A 25,454-nucleotide genomic window follows, 5' to 3' on the forward strand; every position below is an offset into this window, starting at 1 on the left:
CCTGGTCTCCCTAATATCAATGGTTGGGGTGTCCGATATTTTACTGATCAACTTTTATTATAATGTTTTTAATCAACAATCTTGTGATATGATTGATGATTTGGCTTCTTTTTTAGAGAATTTTTATTTGAGTTTAAATAAAGAGGTTGCTTCACTTTGGGTGAAGGATTATATTACATCATGCCCTATGGGTGAAAACCTTCTGCGTGGTTTCCCATTAGAAAAATGCATTAACAGGTCACATTATAAACACTCTGTCCCAGGTGAAGCATTGAACACCTTAATTTAAAAATATGATTTACTACTCACTTTTGAGATATTGGCATCAAAATGTCAATCACCCACTACTTACACAGTAAATTCCTTAGGTAGCACTATATATTTTATACTGATATCCGCAGAAGCCACCTCCCTTGTTTTGGATTTCAAAATTGTCCCAAAATGTGTTAATGACCACAACCTGTTGACAGTCACATTAAAAAGTAAATTAAAGACAAATCCTGAAGATAAAGGTTGCATGAAGGCATAATCAAAGAATAAAGAGGTGAGAGTCAAATGAGACAAAATTCACCCAAACAATAATTAAGGAAAACATGAATTCCAAATTAGCTTGAAAATGTATCACCACAGGACAGTATTAATGGAGTTTGATCATTTATTTAGTGCAATTGCCGGTGATGTAACTACAAATAGTGTAGAACGTGAGACTTCACTACATCATTAGCTTTGCTCGGCTTGCACTGCTGCCCATAAGCATTTGAAAGCCGCGCTTAAATAAACCCCTATATTGTTAGTTGATGTGCGCAACACTAGATCCCATTATAAGTTTACATTAGAAGATAGGAAAAGAGAGATAAAGATAAAGGCTTGGGATGATTTCTTCTTTGCTGCAACGCTAAGGGATAGCGTTAAGTTCTGGGAGGTAGTAAATCACTCATTTTCTTCCAACTATGCCTGCCCCAAGGTGGAATATCTGATTCCAGAATATGCATGGGTGAAACATTTTACTGAGATCTTCCAGCCAGCTGAAAGACGTTCAAAACCCAGTAGCAACTTAAGCAGGACTTACACATTAGATTTAGTTTCTCATAACTTTACTGTACCCATTGAATTAAATTAGGTTGTTCTGGCCTTTAATCGATATGCCCCAGGGAAAGCACCAGGACCTCATGGGATTCTGGTTGATCTATTCAAGTATAATGTTCAACTATGGGCCCCTGTGCTAACAAATGTGCTATGGAGCGCAGTAACAGGTATTATTCCTGAGGCTTGGAGAACGGCCAACATAGTCCCTATTTTTAAAAGGGGAGGCAAGTTATCAACAGCTTGCTATAGACCAATCTCCCTTATCTACTCAACTGTAAAAATCCTGGGGTGGGTAATTTTGATCCGATTAGACTCTTGAGCAGAAACTAACAATGTTCTATCAACAGTTCAATTTGACGTTAGGCCTGGTATAGGTAGAATAGAACAAGCTTTCAATCTCAAACTTATTATAAGTAAATATGTAAAGGCAAAAAAGGGGGCCTTCTAATACTAAATCAAAGCACTTTAAAAGGAGGGGGCACCACTGGAAAAGACTACAAATTGTAATTACTTAGGGATAACATTTAACTCATCCCTCCTGTAGAAACCCCTCCTCCCATTAAAAACCCAACAACCTGATAGGAATATTGAAGCCATTTTCCGCTTGACACGCAAACTAAAACATAAAGCAACGGCTGAATTAATAACTCTTTACAAAACAAAATGTATTTCAGCGGTTCTATATGGAGCTGGTGTTTTGGGGTTTTATAAAACAGATTCACTCCAACATTTGGAAAATGGCTTCACACTCAGGTTGCTTGCTGTCCCAAAAAATTCAGCAAACTTTATAAGCCATGAAGAATTGGGCCTGCCCTTTCTAGAAGATCGGATAGGTGTGGCACCCCTTCTCCTATGGATTAAATGCTGGCAGAATCGAGAGGCAGGGTTGGTAAGAACTTGCATGTCTGACTACCTTGTCTTGGATGATGTAAATAGACTACCCTGGCTAGTATATCTAAAAACGACTTTCCAAAAATTAGACCTAACTGAAAAGTACACTAATCCACAAAATGTTGGGGTAAACTCTAAAGAAACTGTGAAGTGGTGCTTTTTTGAGCACGGTTTGGATCAAAGATTACTGAGAGCACAGAAAATTGAGTCTATTTAGAGATACTTGAATATTTCTACTGTCACAAATCTAGACCCATACTTATTATGGATTGATAACTGTATTTACCACTCTTATCTCATGCTCATCAGACTGAATTTGATTCATTTTAAAGTTGCTTTTCCAACACAATGTACATGGCAGAATGAATTACCTCCTTGTCATTGCAGTAATGCAGTGAAACAGAGCACATGCCAATTTATGTTGTTTTGCCTATATACTCTGACCCAAGATCTTTGTTTTTATTTCCTGTTTTTGTAAGGCAAATATTAGGCAATTTCTGATAGCAATGGAATACTTGCAACAGTTATCCTCATTAGAAATATGCCATGCAGTTCTTAATTTTATCAAAAGAGCACTTGTGGTTAGAAAATGTCACAAATTACTGTTCCTAAAATGAATGGATGAAATGAGTTTTCAGGTTTTAAATTTCTGCAGCAGACATTTTATATTTTACAATATTAGTTTTTTTTTTATTTAGGAAAATGTCTTGTAGTTTTGTTCTACAACTTCTGAATGTGTGCTATTCTGCTTGCTTGCTGAGGACCCTTAAACCTTAAATTATTGCAAACAACACATTATGTATTATGTATGGTTGTGTTTGCCTTTTTAAATTGCTTTTATGGCACATGTTGAATAATGATGATGTTGAAGTTGATTTATACTAACAGAGTCTCTATAACGCGGATCTATGTTTTTTAAAATCCTTTCAGCTTATTGCCTCCACCGGAATATCATATGGAGTAAATCTGAATGAAAAGTTTGGCATTGAAACTGTGGGTGATATCCCTGTTGGGTGAGTGAGTTCATTTAATGAGCACCACTGATTTGCGTTGGCTTTGGGCATGCACCCCTTTGTCCACATTAACAGATGCTAAACCCAGGGATGAGTGGATTTGCAAAGTTTTTTTTTCTGAGAAGGGTTATCTAAAAGTTTGCAATTTTTTTGTTTTGCCACAGGCCTGTGAATATTTTGATTTTTGCAACTGTTCATGCCTCAAAATGTTAACAGTTGTGCCCTGATAATGACTGCCTTAAGAGGGGTTGGAATAATTATTATTGCTCTCCTTAGAGTCTTCTGGGTTGGAATTTTTTGAGGTCCAATAATGTTGTCCTATCACAAGTTTAGGCCTTCAAAATAGGTCTTAAAGAGCAGATTTTGGCGCCTTCCCCAATAAAAATCCCCATGTCCCGGTATCTACTGGGCATTTCCCTTCAATACCTGGGCAAATATACATTATGACACCAGGTAATAACTGGGTGTGATAAAATCTACCCATCTCACACTTCTGGAACATGCATTATCAAGGGTTTGTGCAAGGGTGGGTATTATGGAGCCTTTTTGTAATCAGCGTCTCGGTGGTCTTCTCGTGTGCATTCTTCTTTTACAATATTGTGCACTGATTTCAATTGGTTTTTCACATGCTGCTGAATGAATTGCTCAGGAAGATTTACAGAGCAAGAAATCCATTCTTAAGTGCCTGATCATGGTCTGTGTGCAGGTAAATAAAACACAAAGAAAACATGAAGATATTGTTTGTTTTTCATGTCTGGGCAAATGTCTACTTGCAATTTTCTCTCAGACAAAGGCTATATATTTCGAAAGATTTATGACAACCCGATGTGCATTTGTTTTCATTACAATCATTATTGCAGATTTGTGGATTGCAGTTTAATTCCCACTGTTATTAATTGATGTTGGATAGTTCAGTCCTTCATTTTCAGAAAACGCTCCTCAGATGATGCTGTGTCTTTAGGACAGCCTTGGAGAACAGCCATTGATCTAGCTTTCTTGGCTGATTGAGCCGATCAGCAGATGAGCCAAATGAATGGGAAATCAGATCATGCATGGGAGCCGGAGATCTGTCACAGAGGACAGAAGATCCAGTAACAGCAGGCCTATGATAAGGATTTACATTTCAAGAGCCTTATCCTGGTGATTAAGGAGAAGCAGGGTATCCTGGTGATAAAGAAGAAGCAGGGTATCCTGGTGATAAAGGAGAAGCAGGATATCCTGGTGATAAATAAGAATTATGGTATCCTGGTGATAAAGGAGAAGCTGGGTATCCTGGTAATAAATAAGAATCATGGTATCCTGGTGATAAAGGAGAAACAGGGTATCCTAGAGATAAGCAGATGGAGGGTATCCTGGTGCTAAATAAGAATCATGGTATCCTGGTGATAAAGGAGAAGCTGTGTATCTTGGTGATAAGGAGACACATGGGGGGTGATTCTGAGACTGGCGGGCGGCGGAGGCCGCCCGCCAGTCTTCCCCCGACAAAATACCGCTCCGCGGTCGCAAGACCGCTGAGGGTATTTTGAGATTTGCCCTGGGCTGGCGGGCGGCTGCCAAAAGGCCGCCCGCCAGCCCAGGGCAAATCTACCTTCCCACGAGGACGCCGGCGCCTGTTGGCGGTGCTCCCGTGGTCGGTGACCCTGGCGGTCACCGACCGCCAGGGTCAGAATGACCCCCATAGTATCCTGGTTATAAAGGAGAAGCTGGGTATCTTGGTGATAAAGAAGAAGCTGGGTCTCCTGGTAATAAAGAAGAAGCTGGGTATCATGGTGATAACAAATAAGCTGGGCATCCTGGTGATAAAGGAGAAGCTGGGTGTCCAGCTGATAAAGGAGAAGCTGGGTATCCTGGTGATAAAGGAGAAGCTGGGTACTCAGCCGATAAAGGAGAAGCTGGGTATCCTGGTGATAAAGGAGAAGCTGGGTATCCTGGTGATAAAGAAGAAGAAGCTGGGTGTCCAGGTGATAAAGGAGAAGCTGGATGCCTCAGTGATAAAGGAGAAGCTGGATATCCTGGTGATAAAGGAGCAGCAGGGTGTCCTGGTGATAAAGGAGAAGCTGGGTATCCTGGTGATAAAGGAGAAGCTGGGTACTCAGCCAATAAAGGAGAAGCTGGATATCCTGGTGATAAAGAAGAAGGTGATAAAGAAGAAGAAGCTGGGTGTCCAGGTGATAAAGGAGACGCTGGATGCCTCAGTGATAAAGGAGAAGCTGGATATCCTGGTGATAAAGGAGCAGCAGGGTGTCCTGGTGATAAAGGAGAAGCTGGGTATCCTGGTGATAAAGGAGAAGCTGGATATCCTGGTGGTAAAGGAGAAGCAGAGTATCCTAGTGATAAATGAGAAGATGGGTAACCTGGTGATAAAGGAGCAGCAGGGTGTCCTGGTGATAAAGGAGACGCTGGATATCCTGGTGGTAAGGGAGAAGCAGGGCTTCCTAGTGATAAAGGAGAAGATGGGTATCCTGGTGATAAAGGAGCAGCAGGGTGTCCTGGTAATAAAGAAGAAGCTGGGTATCCTGGTGATAAAAAGTAAGCTGGGCATCCTGGTGATAAAGGAGAAGCTGGGTGTCCAGCTGATAAAGGAGAAGCTGGGTATTCTGGTGATAAAGGAGAAGCTGGGTACCCAGCCGATAAAGGAGAAGCTGGGTATCCTGGTGATAAAGGAGAAGCTGGGTATCCTGGTGATAAAGAAGAAGAATCTGGGTGTCCAGGTGATAAAGGAGAAGCTGGATGTCCCAGTGATAAAGGAGAAGCTGGATATCCTGGTGGTAAAGGAGAAGCAGGTTATTCTAGTGATAAAGGAGAAGCTGGGTATCCTGGCGATAAATGAGAAGCAGGGTATCCCAGGGATAAAGAGACAGGGTGTATCCTGGTGATAAAGGAAAAGCAGGGTATCATGGTAAAAAAGCAGAAGCAGGGTATCTTGGTGACAAAGGAGATGCTGATCGAAGAATAGCAGAACTTTAAGTATGGAGTAAAAAGCTGAGCTTTTGGAACTGTTCTGCTTAGAAGGTGGTCATCAACGAGGTGTAGCAATAGAAGGAGCAAGGTTCCTTGGTAGGAAAAGATGCGACTGCCTGTCCTGGATCTTCTGATCTTTAGAAAGCAAAGGCGTCAGAGAGGACAATCGTAAGACTCACTACAAGGTGAATGGAACAATTTTGGCTTGAAGCAAAAGACTGCCAGTCTTGTGAAAAGGTCTGCCAAGTAGACAAAAGGCTTTGAACCAGATGTGAGCATGGACAAGGCACCAATGAAACTAAAAAAAAAATAGCAGGACTTAGGGTGAACTGGGGCAAATCCTGTGTATTTCCATTACGCAGGATTGAGCTAGAGCATCGAGAGGTACCAGAGGTAGGGCGCTTCCCCTGGAAGTTTGAGACCTTTCGCTATCTCGGCATAAATATATACCACACAGACAAGGACTTGCTTGATGGTAATCATGGCAAGGCCTTAACATCAATTCGCCAATCCATGCACTTCTGGACTTGACTACCCCTTTAACCTATGAGCAGGGCATCAGTGCCAAAGATGCTGGTTCTTCCCAGGCTCTTATATTTCTTTGTGGCCTAGCCAGTGATGCCAACCAGATTCTTCTTCAAGACCCTGAGGAGCCTGGAATCTGATCTCATTTGGGATCCTGCTTGGAAGCGGGTATCGATCCCCAAACTTCAACGCTCCATGTTTGAAGGGGAACTTGGGGTCCCGGACCTAGAGCTGTATTTTGCAGCAGCACAATTGCAATGACCAGTGCACAGGCTGGCAGGGGACAAAACAATGGAGGGTGACTTGGTTGGGGGGGCCTGGGAGGCAGCAATGTACTGGAATTGTTGCTCTCCTCGGGTGGGCCGACTAGAGGATTTGGCAGGCCAACACAAGTAGCCAAACTTGCCTGAACTAGATATATCCAGCCCACACATGCACCGACCCCCAACATAATGCAGCTGCCCCTCTGGAGCCTGCCAGGCATGAAAAATCTTCTAAGGGTTTCGGCTAATGGGGACATATGGGCACAAGGATCACATGATGCGCAATTGCACTTGGGGCTGCAGTACACATGGACTAGGCCATTGGGCGGTCTATGTAATGTATGTGGCACTAAAAGGAGGGGGGTGCAGTAAACTTTTGACCCGAAGCAAGCCCAGATGCGATGACTGATTGGGCAGGGAACTGACCACCAAACAGTGGACCATGGCTGTAGAGCAAGTGAAGTGAGTTTCGCGTAATGCCCATTTATAATTCATGCAATCCAATTACCTGCATCAAACTTACCTTACACCACACCACCAAATGTTTCTGGAGGTGTCCCTGACATACCCAAGATGTGGCCACAAGGATGCCACATGTATTCATATGGTTTGGGAATGTCCACCATTGATGCACACATGGTCTTAAGTGATGGAGCATGTGTCGACGATGATCGATATCCAGCTGTCACCAGACCTGCTTCTTTGTCTCTTGGGGATCACCAAATGATCTAAACATACTAAACCATCCCTAAAGCTAGTTGATCTGGCACTGGTCCTCTTTAAGAGTTTAGTAGTGATATAATGGAAGGCCCCTCTGATGCTCACAATTGAGTGTTGGGTTTGAGTGACTCACAAATGGGCTCTGGCTGAAGCGGATGCCATGACACATGATCGTAGACTACGAGGAGGAGGTGGAGCAGTTACACTGTGGGACACTTATGTTCTTAAGCTGCTAGACAGACTGAATCCACCCCCTCCCAGGTCATAGTATCTCTATCGTCAAATTGGATGATTGGCCTGCTTCGTGCTATTGGGTAGCCGACTCACTTATATGCATACACACGACTATCGAACACTATTGAGTGATCTTGCGCTCTTTGGGGTGGCTTCCAAAGGGGCTCATTACATTCCTTCTGCTGCCTCTCTCACCCTTTTGCACTTTAGCACCATCACTAACCCATAATCCCTACGTTGTGTAGTGTCATTGTACTGCTCATGTAGATGCATTACCAAGGGGATGCAATGAGCAGTACCAGACAGAAAGGCTTTATAAATTACTGTTTTGCTTTGTTTCACTCTGTTTTTTTCTCTGTTCTGTGAATTGGCTATTTTCTTCTGCAGGACATGGTGTATTATGTTGTTCAATATTGACATAATACTCTTTTCTATCACTCTGGGTCTCAATCACTCTCAAATTAGCATTATATGACCTGCGACCAATTTATTGCTGAGTCTGGAATATTGGGAGATGTCTGTCCGCTCTAGCCATTAACCTATTGATTGTTGAATAATGTTTCCCATACAATGTGTTGTGACTCCACATTAAGGGCCTGATTACAGCTTTGGCAGAGGGGGTTAATCCTTCCCAAATGTGACGGATATCCCGCCCGCCGTATTACGAGTCCATTATATCCTATGGAACTCATAATACGGTGGGTGGGATATCCGTCACATTTGGGATGGATTAACCCCCTCTTCCAAAGTTGTAATCAGGTTCATAATGCCAATAAAGAAATTTAGAAACCAAAAAATGGAGATTACCACTGTGTTTATTCTATGTGATATTCAGGTTCCAATTATGGACAAAAAGGGTTGGGCTCTGTGTATCTTTCTGCTTTAACAGTCGGGCAGTTCTAGAGCACTAAGAACCAAAAGTAATCTTCTTGAGACACCCTCGTTAATAACTGCTCATACTCGGCATCAGAACTTATATGGTGCTGCTTCAGTCTTATGGAACTTACTACCAGTGGACTTTAGAGTAAAACTCACCTGGATGTCCTTCCACAAACACCTAGGAGCTAATCTCTTCTGCTGGTTTAAGACTCACTGACTTCCACATCTTGCTTTTTCCAATTGCCTGTATTATCTGGTACATTCTTCTTGTGGGTCAACCTTCTGTCCTTTCTTCTTAATGTTATTTTCCATGCTCTATGCCCTGCTTTTTTCTCTTACAACCTCTCCACCCTCAAAGCTCCCTGCTTCTTCAGTGCTCACTCACACTGCCTTCCTTACACTTCCCTTTGTCATTCCTCTCCTCCATCTCCCTCTCCACCCGTGTCCTTTCTTCAACTCTTCATCCTCTTCCCTCCACTCCCTCACTCTACTTCAGGTGTCTACTCCCTTCCCAGCTCTCCTCTCTCCTTCACTATCTTCAACCCCTTTCTGTTTCCTCGTGTTGTCACCTGCCGCCTCCCTCCTCTCCATCCCTACCATCCTTTTGCCCACTTTCTTCATCTTTTTTTCCCCTCCTTTACTCTCTACCATGTGCAAACTTCATCCCCAGCCCACCTCCACACACCGTCTCTCTCACTTTTGTACCTGTCACCCTCCATTCCTACTTCATCCCCTGTCCTCCACCTCTGGAACTCACCCACTCTGTCCTCATTCTGCCTCCCCTGAAGTTCCCTTCCACCGCTTGTATCATGCCTCCTCCGAACCCTCAACCACACACTTCCTTTTTCCTCTCAACACCCTTTTTGTTATGTTATGTTAACTGCTCAGATTCTTCTAGGTTGTCTTCTCTGTATGACCACCGTGTCACTGATGTTCTATGTAAAGTGCTTTCACACCTATCGGTCCTGGCGCTATATAAAACTACTAAATATTTAAATAATAGCTCTTTGTGTTGTGTTCCTGTTCCCCCCAGCTTGCAAAGCCCATCACTGCCCAATGTTGATCTCTTCGACAAAGTAGTGGGCAACGCATTCGCCATCGCTATCGTGGGCTACGCCATCACCATTTCCTTGGGAAAAATGTTTGCTTCAAAACATGGCTACAAGGTGGACAGCAATCAGGTAAGTGAGAGGTCACAATAAATATCTTTTACATGTTTCATTTTTGTTTAATTCTAGGGGCACTTACAGACTTCAAGAACCTGTCGTGTGGCGCTGTCCAAAGATCTTTGTCACTAGTATTAATGGTTCATCATGGAAATATCCTGATGGTTCATTTTTAAGAGTGCCCTGTTGGAAACTTTGACAAATACTTTTTACTCCATCTGCACTCATGTTGCCCATTTTCCTCTTTAAGGGTTTTAAGCTGTTGGAGCAAGTTTGCTTCACAGCTACTTTTTGGGCCTGAGTAGAGTACAATATTATTACACATTTTGCTGAAATCCTTAATTCTTGAAAAAGAGAAGAGAAGTTTTCCTGAATAAAGATTTTGCAGTCACCTCCAACAACACATTTTCTAGCTGCCCATTGATGGGAGGGATGGGTGGGGTCAGACGGTCAAAGATGCCATCAGGAATCTGAATCATACCCCAGGGGCGGTAGAGTACACTACCTTGCCGTATTTTTTGTAAAAAATGTAAAGATACCCTTACGGAATTTGATCTGGTCTGTTAGAGAAATCTCACATCACTACGGACCATTCCTCCTCTGGGAAGTAACTATGGGCCAATCATAGACCAGGATGTCCCTGACCTGACAGTAGCATCCTTGTATTCATTTAAGAAAGGTGTGGCTAGTGCCAATTAGTTGATTGAGGAATATATGTTTACATGGCCATGCATCTATAAGACAGCCTCTGTCCGCACTCTTTTGCAGCGGGTCTAAAGTTTGGCTTTAGACAAAAAGCAAAACAATGAAAGCAAAGGAGTAAATTTGCTTAGATGGTTCCTTACAGAGTAGAGATTTCAGCCATAAAATCTCATAGTCAGGGCGCTTATCTGATTACAGAAAGTTCAGCTTGGTAAATTGTAAGTTCACTAAATAAGCTGGCTGCTATAGCAGCTGTCTATGCAATAACTGTGAATTCATATGTAGATATAGTGAAGAACTTGGCGGCACACTGGATATACACAAAGCTCCTAATTTAGAGTCCTATGGCACTTGTAATAAAACAGACAGCAGATCTATCAAATTTGTGATGGAATAACCCGTCTTCCAAACTCTAAATCAAGCCCATGGTGTTCCTATGAAGATTTGTGACTTCCTGGATTATATCATAAACTATGTTACGTTATATTGATTTTTCTGAAGGATACACCTACTGTGGATTCCTCACCTTTTGAATCTCCCAATACGCAGCATTGAATGATGGAATCTTTTCCATAGCTCTCCACATCGATGAGGACATCACAATCAATAGGCTCTACACGCGGCTTCGTCTGATGTCACCGGAGCCAAAAGAAGTCCTCGCCGGCGTGCTGACATCAGTTCAGTTTTTTCCGTGCCTTCAACGCATAACGTTTTTCTTAACTCTCCGTTGGTGATACTCTGTATCGAAGGAAATAACAAATATTTGACCTGTTAGAGACAATGTCTCCTCTAACGAAATTGAGCTTTAAGCCATGCAGGGAATACTAGGGTCAGATATTGGTGACTGACTCGCATGTGGACTGTCATTGGTGCTTGTGCTCTGACCATGACATTGGGGAGTGTCCATTGATAGAGAAACAAAGCTTTTCTTGGCAAAGGCAAAGAAGAGGAGACAATGGAGTTGCAGAAGGTCCTGGCCTCATTTAGAGTCCATCTCTTTTGAGATCATCCAGGAAGGAACATAAAAAGTGACGTGCCATAGCCCTCGGCACCAGTCCCCCAGAGATGTGACTTCTCATCTGCGTATGTCTTCTCCAAAGTTAGCCAAAGGTTCTCCAATGCCGTCATTGGTGGAGATTCTGGTGCAGCAGTTTTCCCTGGTGTCTCCCCCGGATCCAGAGCCAGAAGTAGTACCACCAATGTTAGGCCCTTCTCAGCCTCAACAGCATAAGTGAAAATGTCTTGCCTTTCGAGCTCCTGGAACAGACCCATCTAAGTTTCTTAAGGCCATGTATGGCATATTCAGCAGAGCCATGGCTCCCTCAGATGTGCCGGCTGGCCCTTGAGGTCCAATGTCCTTTTCTTTGGGAGGATTCCCAGCGCCATACCAGCAGGCTCAATTCCTGCCCTTCTTCCCAATGGCCCAGTTGCCCTGGCCCTCTTTGGCACCATGGAAGATGACTCCTTCACCAACTGACACTCGGCAGGAATAATCGGCGTCTGAGAGATCTCAGCCGAGGTAACGTCACTCGACTCCAGCCAGAGTTTGTTCTACATCTCCAGTTCCATCATCGCTGATCCCAGTCTATGCTCTTCCACGCCGTTTCTGGAGTCGAGACTTAGGTTCAGGAGAGAAGCTCTAAGGTGGCTAGAGGAGGAACAATCAAGATTCGGACCTCAAAGAAGGGGAGATTATTTTCCCGAGTCAGGACATTGAGGGAATAGAGGTGGCTAGTGTTTTAGAAACTTCCCCGGAGTGGGAGTTATTGTCCTCACAGAGGTTGCCTCCACCTGAAGTGACTTTGTGCAACACAGTCATTCATAAAGCAGCTGATATGTTGGACTTGTCTCTTCCAACAAAGGAGATGGGATCCAAATTATTGATGAAGGTCCTTCATTCTTCGGTTTCATCCTCAGATCCCTTACTACCATTTAACAAGGCTTTGACTGAACCAGTATTGGAAGTTTGTCAGAAAGCTATGTTGACTCCAGGGGTATGAAGGGAGATATAATACTGCACCGGGTGATCCTTAATTCTTGAGTTGTCATCTGACACCAGAGAGTTTGGTGGTGCAGGTTTCATGCTCTTCCAAGTCTACACCTGGATCCTTTCCATTGGCCCTGGCTGAAAGAGAGTTGAAAAGGATGGAACAGACTGCAAAGAAGGTCCTTTCGCCTGGTAGTATGCCACTGAAATCAGTGTTTGCTGGGGCGTTACATACATGCCTTTATGGACTCAGCCAGATCGGACCTTCCGAACCTGTCAGAGGATTTACAAAAGCATTTTTCAGAACTGTTAAATGACAGGCAGGCTGAGGCAAAACAGGTCATTCAGTTGGGCCTGGATATGGCCGACTGTGCAGCAAGGGCGATGGGTACATCAGTTGCCAAGAGAAGACATGCCTGGTTAAGGGGTTCTAGTTTTTCCACCGATGTGCGGAATACGCTGATGGATTTGCCTTTTGATGGGTCCAAGCTGTGTGGGGCAAATGCGGATTCAGCCTTGGAATGGTTTAAGGAGAGCAAAGCCACTGTTAAATTGTTTGGCCTTCAGTCTCTCTCCTCAGCGTACAGACCGCTGGGTAGATTCCAGGGGTTTGGATGATCTTACTCCTTTCGAGGGAGGGAACAGCAGCAGTCACCCAGTCCTCTGTATAGGCCTACAGAGGGTGTGGCAAAGCAAGACAGAGAGGTGCAGCCCATCAACCTTCCACCTCCTCCTCTTCTACCTCCACAACCAATGTCACAGGAAAGCAGCCCTAGTTCCACCATCACGGAGCATGCTTTGCCTGTGGGGTGACGGCTAATTCATTTTTGACAACAGTGGAAGTCCATAACATTGGACAATTAGGTGATGACCGTTGTCTAAAATGGATATGCTCTACCCTTCCATGAGTTTCCCCCTCCTTTTCTGCCACAACACAGTTGTTGTTTGCTCCAGCAGACGGTCCACACCCTACTTTTAAAGGGAGCACTACACTTAGTTCCAGAGTAGGAAATGGGTCTGGGCTGTTAACCTAGATATTTCCTGATTCCCAAAAAAGAAAGGGCGTTTCCATCTAATCCTGGACCTAGGGATTTTGAATTTATTCCTCAAGCAAGAAATATTCAAAATGCTGACCCTGGCTCAGGTTCTTCTTGCACTGGACAAAGAAGACTGGATGGTTTCCAACGAGTTGTGTATTTTCACATCCCTATTCTGTCGTCGCACATGAAGTATCTCTGGTTCATGGTGGGGACGCAACACTACCAGTTTGTGGTCCTTCCATTTGGACGTACTTTTGCACCTTGGGTCTTCACGAAGGTGGTTGCAGCACATCTCAGAAGGTGGGAAATACCAGTATTTCCTTACCTGAATGATTCGCTGCTCAAAGCCAAGTCTCCAGAGTTGGTGCGGCACCATTTGCAGTTGACAACCCAGTTGTTGCACAACCTGGGCTTTAAGTTAAACATGCCCAAATCTCACCTGGAGCCCTCTCAGTGCCTCCTGTACCTCCTGTTCATAGAGGCAGTACTGGACACAACAGTGAATCGTGCCTGCCCTACTCCTCAGAGGGTCAGGGACATTCAGACTATGATTCCGATGTTTGAGGATGGTGCGGTCGTTCCAGTCCTAAAGGTCTTACACCTGCTTTGTCTGTTTGCTTCCTGTATTCTGTTGGTCACTCACACACATTGGCACGAGGGCCCTTCAGTGGTGCTTCCACAGGCAGTGGTTTCAACACAATAGAGATCTCAAGGAGTCAATAATGATATCCAGGGACACTGCAGTGGATCTTCAGTGGTGGAGTGTGGACGGCAACCTGACACAAGGGAAGCCGTTTTGCCCTCCAACTTCGGTGGCCACAGTGATTACGGATGCCTCCACTCTAGGGTGAGGACTACATCTGAAGGATCTGGAGATCAAGGGGTTTTGGGGCTTCACATCAGTCTGTTAGAATTGCTGGTGATACATCTGGCTCCTAAGGCCTTCCTCCCTTCCATTCACTGTCAGTCAGTACAGGTCTTGACAGACAACACTGATGTGATGTGGTACATAAACAAGCAGGGACGGGTAGGGTCGTACCTTCTCTGCAGAGAGGCTCTGTAACTCTGGTCTTGGGCTCAGGACCTCAGATTGGCATAGTAGCAAACCATTAGGAGGTGGTACTCCACATCTTGGATCTGTGGGGGGATTTCACAAATAGACCTGTTTGGCACTTGTGAGAATTCACACTGCCCGTCGTTCTGCAGCCTCTAGTATCCAATGCAGGGAGCACTGGGGATGCGTTTCAATTGGACTAAAGCACCCAGCTGCTTTATGCATTTTCCCCCATACCCTTGATTCATCGGGTTCTGAGGAAGATTCGCCAAGACAGGGCCCAACTCATATTACTTGCCCCGAATTGGCCAAGAAGGTTGTGGTACACAGACCTTCTTCAACTCTCTCTGTGCCCTCCGCTCCATCTCCCTCACAGGGAACACCTCCTCTCACAGCGGCAGGTTCTTCTCCCCCACATTCAGAGCCTGCACCTACATGCCTGGAGATTGTACGGGGCAACCTGAATTCCTTTTCTCTTCCTGCTGATGTGGTGGATGTTATTCTATCAGCCAGGCTACATTCCACCAAAACTGTCAATGCTGGTAGATGTGCCAAGTTTGTCAAATCATGTGAAGAGCAACATATAGACACTTTAAAGGTCCAGTTATCCAGTGTTTTGAAGTTTGCTCTTTCCTTCGCACAACAGGTTGTGCAGTAGAGACAGTGAAGGGCTATTTGTCTGGACTGTCGGTGTTTATTCCATTCATCATGCTGTTGCGTGGGCTCTCATTGTCCTAAATGAGACTACTGGATTTCTGGGTAGCAGGATCGTTCACAGTGTGGGGGACTGAGTTGGACCCACTTGGAAGGAACTCTGTCACCTTAAATCCGGTTTTGCTCCGGCTAACTAGCAGTGCCTCATTTCTCCAAAAGGGAAGAGATGATTAGGCAGCCGAGCGCATGACATCTTTGAAACTTCTCAGGGAAATCGTGGTCACTCAGATCCAAACCAACTCTCTCATTTACAGTATGATCTCATATACAAATGACAAAGGCAGTGTAAGTTTTATATAATGTTTTAATAAAACGACTGCATTTTAGATATTAAGGCGTGAGCCGCAATAACCAGAACCATACAACACAGTAGGATTGAAATAGTCACGAGGAGAGTGAAAAATAAGAACAACGCTATCATGGTGTTTAACAATTTCTACTCTCCCTTAGCTAGTTCTATTTCGAGCACAGCATGTTAAGCTTCTAACTTGCCTTTCTGAATCCCTGGGGAGACATCAGCCCTCATACCTGAGCAAAGGCCTGTGATCTGGTTCAGCATCTGCAACGAGGCAGTCAGCGTCTAGTTGTGGTTCCCTGGTCGGAATCTCCCTCTCCCGTGTATTGGGACAAGGAAGTGTTTTTATAACTAACATGTCAGCGTGATCACAAAATGTCCCTACGCAGGAATGCCAAAGACTAAACTCCTACCACGTCTATTGGCAATGTACCAGACTGTATCCTTGACTGAAGCACAGAGTGAATGTGTTATGGAGAACTTCAGTGCTGAAGTAGGCTAAACAGTGTGATATGAAATATAAAACAAGACCATAGAACTGGCTATTTGAAAAATAACAGTACGAAGCCGAATAAAAGCATTTAGAGCAAAGTGCACAGAGGCTCTAGGCTGCGAGCAAAGGAATAAAATACATCCATTGCAAAATGCACAAAGGCCTAAAACCCGAAGCTAATGCGCAAAGGATACATAAAACTGACCACACTACACCCTCCCCTTGTCGGTAGCAAGTGGTTCTAATAATATAAAAGTATTCCCCAGATATAAACAAGACATAATATACATTTCGACAAGGTCAGAGGACAACAAAGTCATAAATTTGGGAAGCATGTGACAATAAAGCCAAATTCAATATAATGTCAATTTCCCTTTTATGTTTAAAAAAAAAAAAAATCCAATCGTCAGACAGGAGCAACAGAAAGCAGGAGTTCCTCCACTTCGATATATGTCAATATCGGAAGATCCACGCCAAAAAGTACCATGGAGCAGGTGTGTTCCAAAGCCCCAAAATCATTTAGGGCGGCACCCCGTGCAGGGCCTATGAGTGAGACAATACCATCTTCCTCCAGGAAGGGAATCTCATAAACCGCCTCACGAAGCAAACGCAACCGCAGTGCACAAGTCTGGGAATGAGCCCTAATTGGGAACATCAACAGATCAGCATCGACCACCGGGGGGCGCTGCAGTGAGAGACAAAGAGCCAGTGCATGTTCAAACGAGCACCAGAGGCACCGAAACACGGGTTGCACACAATCCAAAACCGCCCGGAATGTCAGAGACCAGTCACACTCCAATTGTCCCAGGAGTGTCGCTCCAAAATGCTGCATCATGCGTTCACGACACAGCTGCGCCGACGGGAGCGCCAATATAGGACCTCGTCGCGGCGGGACAGCCATTGCAGAAGAACAGCAGTAACAGCAAAACCCCAGCCAATAAAGCCAAAGTAATCGGGAAACCCCCAAAAATGCTTCCGAAAATAGAGTGAATAGCCAAAGGTATTAAACCGAATATGGAAGAGAAGGTGTGAGCAAAACCAACACCAACGGCTTTGAAAAAATGTGCAATTCCAGCAGTGCTGGACGCATTAAATATACGTCCCACGAGTTCACCAAAGTGACTCGGAAAGTTAGTATTTAAAAGGACTGTATTTCCGCCGATGACCTTGCCACCTGAAGTGCGTAGGTCTCGCTAGCAGATGTAAGGGCCACATGCTTTGAAACAATAGAGCCTTTAGTCGACTCAACTTGTCGAAATTTACTTTGGAAGTAGCAATATGAGGCCAGATGTCTGCTACCTCCCTAATTTGAGTGGGGGGAAACAACACATTCCCGCAGCATGTAACGGCCTTGTTGACAACGACTATGTAAACTATTCCGGCACGCATGCCACAACAGGGTTCATTCTTAAGAAGGACGTAACTGCCGTTTGAAAGCACCTGGAAAGTGTTTTTAATTACTGGAACTCCCTTCAGATAACAAGCTAAGTTAGCAATCGATGCATTACATGCCCGTGCAAGGACAGCTGTTTACAAACCATGGAATGGCTGACAGAAGTTTCGCATTCGCTACCGCTAAGAAAAACCTCCCTCAAACCATTAATACATCTGTATCGAAAGGGAAGCTCCCACACCTCGTGTATGTAACTGTCTCCCAACCGTTCATATCTACCCACCGGAATGTGCTTTAAACAAGAAGTAAATTGCAGAGTGGAGATAGACAGATTAATAACCCCATGAATCAACCACTCAGCTGACGGAATCTCAGCAACCGTAAAAGGCAGTTTCTCCAATTTTTCAATATTTAACATAACATATGTTGCTTCCTTTTTAGCCATCAGCTGTTGTTGACGAGTCAAATTAAAGGAAATAAAAATCTCCCTGGCACGAATGTGCTGCCATGGAACGCGACCTGCCTTCAAGGTCTGTAGAGTCCAACCCAGCTGCATGATGGACCGCGTCTGACTCTGCCCATGATATAAAGAAGACATATCCGATTTAATAATGTCTATAGCAGAGGAAACGATGTTGTCAATTGTATAAACACGGTCTGAAAGGGTATGCATCCCATTATCCACAACAGACAAAGCCTGTATCAAATTTTCCTGATCAATTTGTCTCAACCGGGCCGCTGCCTCCTGTTGTGAAAGTTTCCAAACTTCATTATATACCTCATATAGAAAACGCTTCTTCCGCGGCATTCGTGGTCCTGACAAAAAATCTTGTAAGTCAGTATCATTAGACAGTAACGTGAGATGTGACTTAACTGCATCCAGCGTGGATGATTTCAACCATTGCTGAAAAAGCTTCCCCACGCTGTATGTAGCGAGGGTCTGCCCTACTAGTCCTGAACCCCCCTGAAGAGGTGACAAAACGCTGATGACACCCATTAGTGTCTATGGACCATAATAACCACCCGCCCGGATGTATCAATGAAGTGTTAAGCGTACCGTTCTGGACCCAGTGTGTAAGCTCACTAAATGTGGCATTAACATATCGCTGCCAATTGTTCAATTTGGAAGGGACAGGAATACCAGGCAAATTCAAATTCCCAATCGTTGCTAAGCCCAAACAACTAGTCTGTTGCAGTGTCATTGAGGAAAATCATTTGGACAGGAATAATACATGCCCTAAATAAAGTGTCCCTGCCTCGCATTTGCCAATTTTTCGTTCCCCAGACACTTTTCAAGTCAACAGTCTTGGACCAATATTCATACCCCTCAACTGAAAGTTTAGATACAAACAAATTTGAATACAGTAATTTAGTATCGGTCAACAACATTTGCTTATTAGCATACGGAGTAACTTTAAAATAGTAAGACTTAGCATTATGTTGATTATGCCCAGAAAAATATGCAAATTTATCATAATACGTTTTAGAACTCCCCTGTGGAGGAGTCGGGCAATGTTCCCATTGCACATATTCAAATATCGATTTAGGGCTACTCGCTTTATGAATAAAGTGGTGTCCATAATAATTGTAGCAAAACATGTCACCATGATTATCTCTAAATAGGTAAGCATCTTCATCGTCATAGACAGTATAATATTGTAATTCTGTCAGCATAGAATCTACTGTCTTCACATCCCAATCATCAGAAACAATGCCTGGTATAACAATATCATTCATTGATAATTTGAGAACATACGGTATTTGAATCAATTCAGTGGGACCATATATATCAAACATCACTTTATCCCACACAATCCCATCCGGAATCGGTATTGCAGAAATGTTCACATAGGAATCTACTGTCTTCACATCCCAATCATCAGAAACAATGCCTGGTATAACGATATCATTCATTGATAATTTGAGAACATACGGTATTTGAATCAATTCAGTGGGACCATATATATCAAACATCACTTTATCCCACACAATCCCATCCGGAATCAGTATTGCAGAAATGTTCACATAGGACAAGTCTCTTCGAACCATATGAGACGAAAAATGTGGTCTCAACACCGTCTCCACGTGCTCAATGTCAGATCGTTCAGGAAGAAAATTACCATGTATTACCAAAAAAAAGGTAACCACAAATCCCAACCACAAGAAAATAGTCATTACAGTCATAGAAAGCCACAAATAGTTCCAAGGAAAAACAAAATATGTTTGTTTAAGCCAACACAGCAGCTTACGTGGACCGTGGGCTGAAGATAGAGAGGACGTGGAGTCAGACCCGATAACATCAGTGTCGTTGAAGTAGCCAGAGGCAGTTCGTGCAAAAGGTGCAACCGTGAACAAAGAAGCAGATGGTGGCTCTCGCCTTGGCACGCTATAAACCACATGTTCAGACATATCATTAGAACGTACTGCCACTTGATCAAAAGATTCCAAATTAATCGTCGTCTGTGGAACAATCGCAAGATCAGCTTCCACCCTCCCCAAGCTCGGAGAGGAAACAGCATTGGTGCAAATCACCTGCAGCGGGACGTCTTCCCCAGTAGTGAGAGGGATTCCGGAACTACTGGGTGTCCCTCTTGGTCTGCTGTGCAGAATCGGCCACATGTTGTAACTTGACATTATCAATGGAAACAAAGCGATTTCCTTTGGCCCCGTGCAGCGGCGGTAAAATTACAGTTCTCGTGCCGCTAACCCCTAATACAGGGACTGGTGCTCGATAAGAAGGACCAAATTCTTTCTTAACTGCGACCTTTTCACGCACAAGATCCCCAATCCTGGGTATCCAACCAGTAGGCGTTACTGGCTCATCCTTAATTCCTGTGGAGGCAGCACTTGCAGAAGAGTTATCTTCACGGAATTGTTGTAAATCCTGCAAAACAGTGACACAATCATTTATGTCAAAGGGCGTATCTGCCGTCTCCACACCAGGACCATCTAGATCAAGAACATACATTTGTGTTCCAAACAGGCACTCATATGAAGTACGACCCCCCCAGGGACCTTCTATGCAAGTTATTAAGTGCTTTCCGTACTCCATACAGGTGGGCTAGGCAACTACGACTCGTACCTATAACTCTGGCCGTTAAGGATTGCTTTAAATCACGATTTAAACGCTCCACGACAGAATTTCCCTCGGGATGAAATGGAGACGAGAATTGGAGTTGGACCCCCAACGAAGCCATGGTGTCCCTGAATGCCTTAGAGGCAAAAGCAGGGCCCTGGTCCGAATGAAAAGCCGCAACTGCAAATGTATCGACAAAGATGCGCAAATCTTTAATAACAGTCTGAGCGTCAGCCGAGCGCTGTGGCCAGACCCACACAAATCTGGAGCACGAATCTACAGCAACCAATATATATTTGTATGCACTATCTGGCATCAGTGGACCACAATGATCCAAGTACACACACTGTAAAGGTTTATTTGAAATCAGAAGGGGCGTCTGCTGCGGGCGTCTAGCCGTCAAAACTTTAATTTGTTGACAGACGTCACAACAAAGGACATACTGCTTCGTCTCTTTATAGAGACCAGGCCACCAGTAACGAGCCTGTAAGAGCGAAATCGTGGCAGCCACACCAGCATGTGCAGATGCCGCCCCCTCATGTGCTGCAGATATTAATCGAGGTCTCTCAACTTTATTGGGCACTTCAGGTACACCAACGCCTGGGATTTTAACTACAGCGTTTAGCATACTACCCATGCAGTAACTATATTTAGAAGGGAATCCTTTAGGAAATGGCGTGCCATCAGCCGTAGACTTTATGGCAGCTGAAATCTCTGCGTCTGGTTTGGAACTCGAACGAGTCACTGTTGCCACAGTGGCAACCACCACTGCCTATTTCGCAGCTTCATCAGCCAAAGTATTTCCAGCAACGTGTATCCCAACGCGCTGGTGTCCAAGTGTATGTACAACATGGACCTTAGGAAGCGTTTCTTTCAGATTCGCAACCTTCCCCCACAGCAATTTGTGTTTAATGGTGTTTCCTTTATAATCTCTGAACCCATTCAACCTCCAGTAGTGTAACTATTCATTGTAAGACTGAACACAGTAGTAGGAGTCACAGACCAGCAAGGTTAGTATCGCCAGATCCGCGTGTTCCAAGGCTAACAATAGAGCTTTGAGCTCAGCCAACTGCGCTGTACAATCACCCAAGGTCTGCTTATAAGTATGTCGGGCAGAACACTTCCCCCTCCATAGTGCCGCTCACCACCACACATGCAGCAGAATACTGTTGTTTAGTCCCAACCGCTGGTTGCGCAGAGCCATCGGTGTACATGACCACCTGATATTGATAAATAGGCAATGTGCCAGCGGGAACTGGGTACTCCATTTCATATTGAAGAAATTCTTGAGTCTGTAGTTTAGGGTCAAAGATGTAATCTACATCAGTGGCTGTCAAAGACGTAGCCCATTGTATCCATCGCGGGTGTAAAGCTTTCGAATTAGGAACACTCGCTTTAGTAACAGCCTGTAAGGCTGGAATCGGGGAAACGACAATGATCCGTTGGCCCTGGGCCAGAGGTCTTTCTTTAATCACAGCCATCTGTACAGCAGTGAGTATTTTCTCAGTTTGTGCAAATCGATGTTCTGCAGCAGAATACAAGTGGGACTTGTATGCTATCGGGACTGTCTCACCCTCATTAAAGGTGACATATGTAAACCCAACGGCACCAGGTATTACCCTGATGACCAGATGCGTTTTATTGTCCCTAGTGTGTAAATGTTTAACTGCTAAGAGATCAGTTTGTAGATCTCGAAGAATATGTGTATGCTCAATCGTCCAAAATCTACTCGAAAAATTAGGGCGAATCAACTCGTATAAGGGTTTTATACGCGTAGCATAATCAGGAATGTAAGTTCTGCCACAATTCAGAAACCCCAACAATGACTGGAGCTTCCGAACCGTATTAGAAGGCTGCAATTGAGCACATTTCTCCAAAAAATGTGGCGCTAAGCTCTTGCCCTCATTCGACAACTCATATCCCAGGAAAATGACACTGAGGAAGGCAATCTTCGATTTCTTAAAATTAAACTTATACCCAATTTCAGCAAACCCCACAACAATGCGCGCTACATGCCTTAGATGTTGCAGAATTTCATCGTCTGTCAAATATATGTCATCAACATATGATAACGCTTCAGGGTCCAACTCGTGCAGAATTTCAGTTACACGAGCCGAAAATAGTCCTGGGCTATTCTTATACCCCTGAGGCAAACAACAAAACTTTTTCTGAGAGCCAAACGCACAGAAACTGGTATAGTCCTGACTTTCGGGCGCTATATTTTGGCAGAAAAATCCATTTGAGATATCTAATGTTGTTTTGTATTTTTTACGCACAATATTATTCATAAGCGCTGCGCTGTGTGAATTCTGTATTGCATATGTGCGTGTATGTCCATTTAAGTGTCTGTAATCCACCACTATCCTATATGAATGGTCCGGTTTAGCAACTGGAAATAAGGGATTATTCATCGCGAGACACAGGGTTCAATTACACCCTGGTACTCCAATTGTGTAAGAATTTTCCTAACCGATGCCCTTGCCTCAAATTTGATAGGATACTGCGGCTGCGGCTGAGGTTTGCCTTTTATTGGAATTAAATGATAAGGTGATTGTCTATCCCACCCCACATTATTTCTATATAGGGCGGGGGCCTGTGCTAGAGCCCATTATTTACTATAGGACTCCGCTAGTTCTCTCGGAACAAGTGGTGAGAACGAAGGTGTAATAACCTCCTCCCCAACCGGACAGTCGCGAACAAAGTCAGGTGGCCAGTCTTGTTCGGCCAGCAGAACGTCATACAATTGTACCATATGGTCCCAAAGGATGGCCTGTACAATGCGGTCAATGTCCCCTTCTAATTGCAAAGTTACTTTATATACTCTATCAGGATCAGAGACACGCATATCTGCCGTTTCGACTTGTATGAAGTCATCAGTTGCTTTCACCTCCAGATGCTCTAGAACAGTGTTCCCCAACCCCCGGGCCGCGGACCGGTGCCGGTCCGTGGATCAATCGGCACCGGGCCGCCCCACTGTGGCGGGCGGTAAATGTTTGATCATTTTTCCGTGGCCCGCTTGTCACACAATGGGACAAGCGGGCCACGGAAAAATTATCAAACATTTACCGGTCCGCGGCGATAAAAAGGTTGGACAACACTGCTCTAGAAGACTCCGGCGAACTATTGTGACCTCTGCCGCTCTGTCTAACAGTGCTAATGCCCATGTCTTGTTCGTCAAGAGAACTCTCTTCTTGAGCGGCATGTCTAACTGGGACTGCTGCCACTTTCTTCTTTTTAAATTGTTGCTTTTGTTGGAGCGGTTTCTCTTCCTGTTTAACAGAAACCTCCGTTAAGCAATGTGACTCCTGTCTCGGTTTCACGTACTCAGTTTTCCGCTCTGACCGCCCACCTCTCTCACTTCTTTTGTCCGAGGAGTCCTGAAAGGAACGAGATTGGCGTGTATCAGTATTTTTATATCTATCAGGCGTTTTCAAATTATCCCTATTCCTGAGATTATACCTATTCTGCGGGGTCTCCGGCTGCAGAGACTGCCCCCCATCTTTCTTAGGTGTCTGTTGCTTTTTTTCCCAGCGCTTCTTAGTACCCTCAGGCTGCAGATTTTTAGCATTATCTTTACTATTTTTACCCTGTAATTGGGGTTTTTGTGGTCTAGCCCCTAGGCTATCACGACCAATACTGGAATATGTTTCTGCTATTATTCTCGGGAGTTCCCGCTCCTGATTAAGTTGCGGAACGTCTCGAAGACGCATACGCACGGCTAACGCCACTGCTTCTCCCTTGAGATTACTCAAAATAATAGAAGAAACTGCGGTAAAATTGCCCATCAGCTGCATGCCTAAATCTAAGGCTGGGGCAGCCCCATATTCATCTTTAATTTGTTTAAGCACTTCCGGTAGATTAGCCAATGTTGGTGTACCGTGTGCTGTAGTGTAGAGCGCGGCAAATACCGTGCCCCAGGTATTACAATGGTCCACTGTGGGAACCATTCCATACGGCAAACACATCGTCAATATTCTATGTTTATCCTGAGGTCCCATATGAGGAAACACTGCTTCCAGCGTATTAATTTTTTGTGCCAGCCAAAATGGAGTGTCCTCACGTTTAGCTGGTACCTTACCCATAACTGAGTGTACAGTGACCGGACATCTTTGGAACTTCTCAGGGAAATCGTGGTCACTCAGATCCAAACCAACTCTCTCATTTACAGTATGATCTCATATACAAATGACAAAGGCAGTGTAAGTTTTATATAATGTTTTAATAAAACAACTGCATTTTAGATATTAAGGCGTGAGCCGCAATAACCAGAACCATACAACACAGTAGGATTGAAATAGTCACGAGGAGAGTGAAAAATAAGAACAACGCTATCATGGTGTTTAACAATTTCTACTCTCCCATAGCTAGTTCTATTTCGAGCACAGCATGTTAAGCTTCTAACTTGCCTTTCTGAATCCCTGGGGAGACATCAGCCCTCATACCTGAGCAAAGGCCTGTGATCTGGTTCAGCATCTGCAACGAGGCAGTCAGCGTCTAGTTGTGGTTCCCTGGTCGGAATCTCCCTCTCCCGTGTATTGGGACAAGGAAGTGTTTTTATAACTAACATGTCAGCGTGATCACAAAATGTCCCTACGCAGGAATGCCAAAGACTAAACTCCTACCACGTCTATCGGCAATGTACCAGACTGTATCCTTGACTGAAGCACAGAGTGAATGTGTTATGGAGAACTTCAGTGCTGAAGTAGGCTAAACAGTGTGATATGAAATATAAAACAAGACCGTAGAACTGGCTATTTGAAAAATAACAGTACGAAGCCGAATAAAAGCATTTAGAGCAAAGTTCACAGAGGCTCTAGGCTGCGAGCAAAGGAATAAAATACATCCAGGGCATAATGCACAAAGGCCTAAAACCTGAAGCTAATGCGCAAAGGATACATAAAACTGACCACACTACAATGCCTCAGTGGGATTTAAATTTGGCTCTGCCGTACCTAATGGGTA

The 25,454-nt window shown here is 44.3% G+C and overlaps 1 protein-coding gene across 1 annotated transcript in view; it reads left to right on the forward strand.

Annotated features, from left to right (window-relative positions):
* Positions 1-25,454, forward strand: part of LOC138258905 (solute carrier family 26 member 6-like) — a 269,592-nt gene that overhangs the window by 153,488 nt on the left and 90,650 nt on the right. The window contains exons 8-9 of the mRNA XM_069206227.1: positions 2,908-2,990; positions 9,606-9,753. Of these exons, the coding sequence (XP_069062328.1) occupies positions 2,908-2,990; positions 9,606-9,753 (231 nt within the window). The remainder of the gene's footprint in view (positions 1-2,907; positions 2,991-9,605; positions 9,754-25,454) is intronic.

The sequence above is a fragment of the Pleurodeles waltl genome, chromosome 9, assembly GCF_031143425.1.
Source record: "Pleurodeles waltl isolate 20211129_DDA chromosome 9, aPleWal1.hap1.20221129, whole genome shotgun sequence".
Classification (NCBI taxonomy): Eukaryota; Metazoa; Chordata; class Amphibia; order Caudata; family Salamandridae; genus Pleurodeles; species Pleurodeles waltl.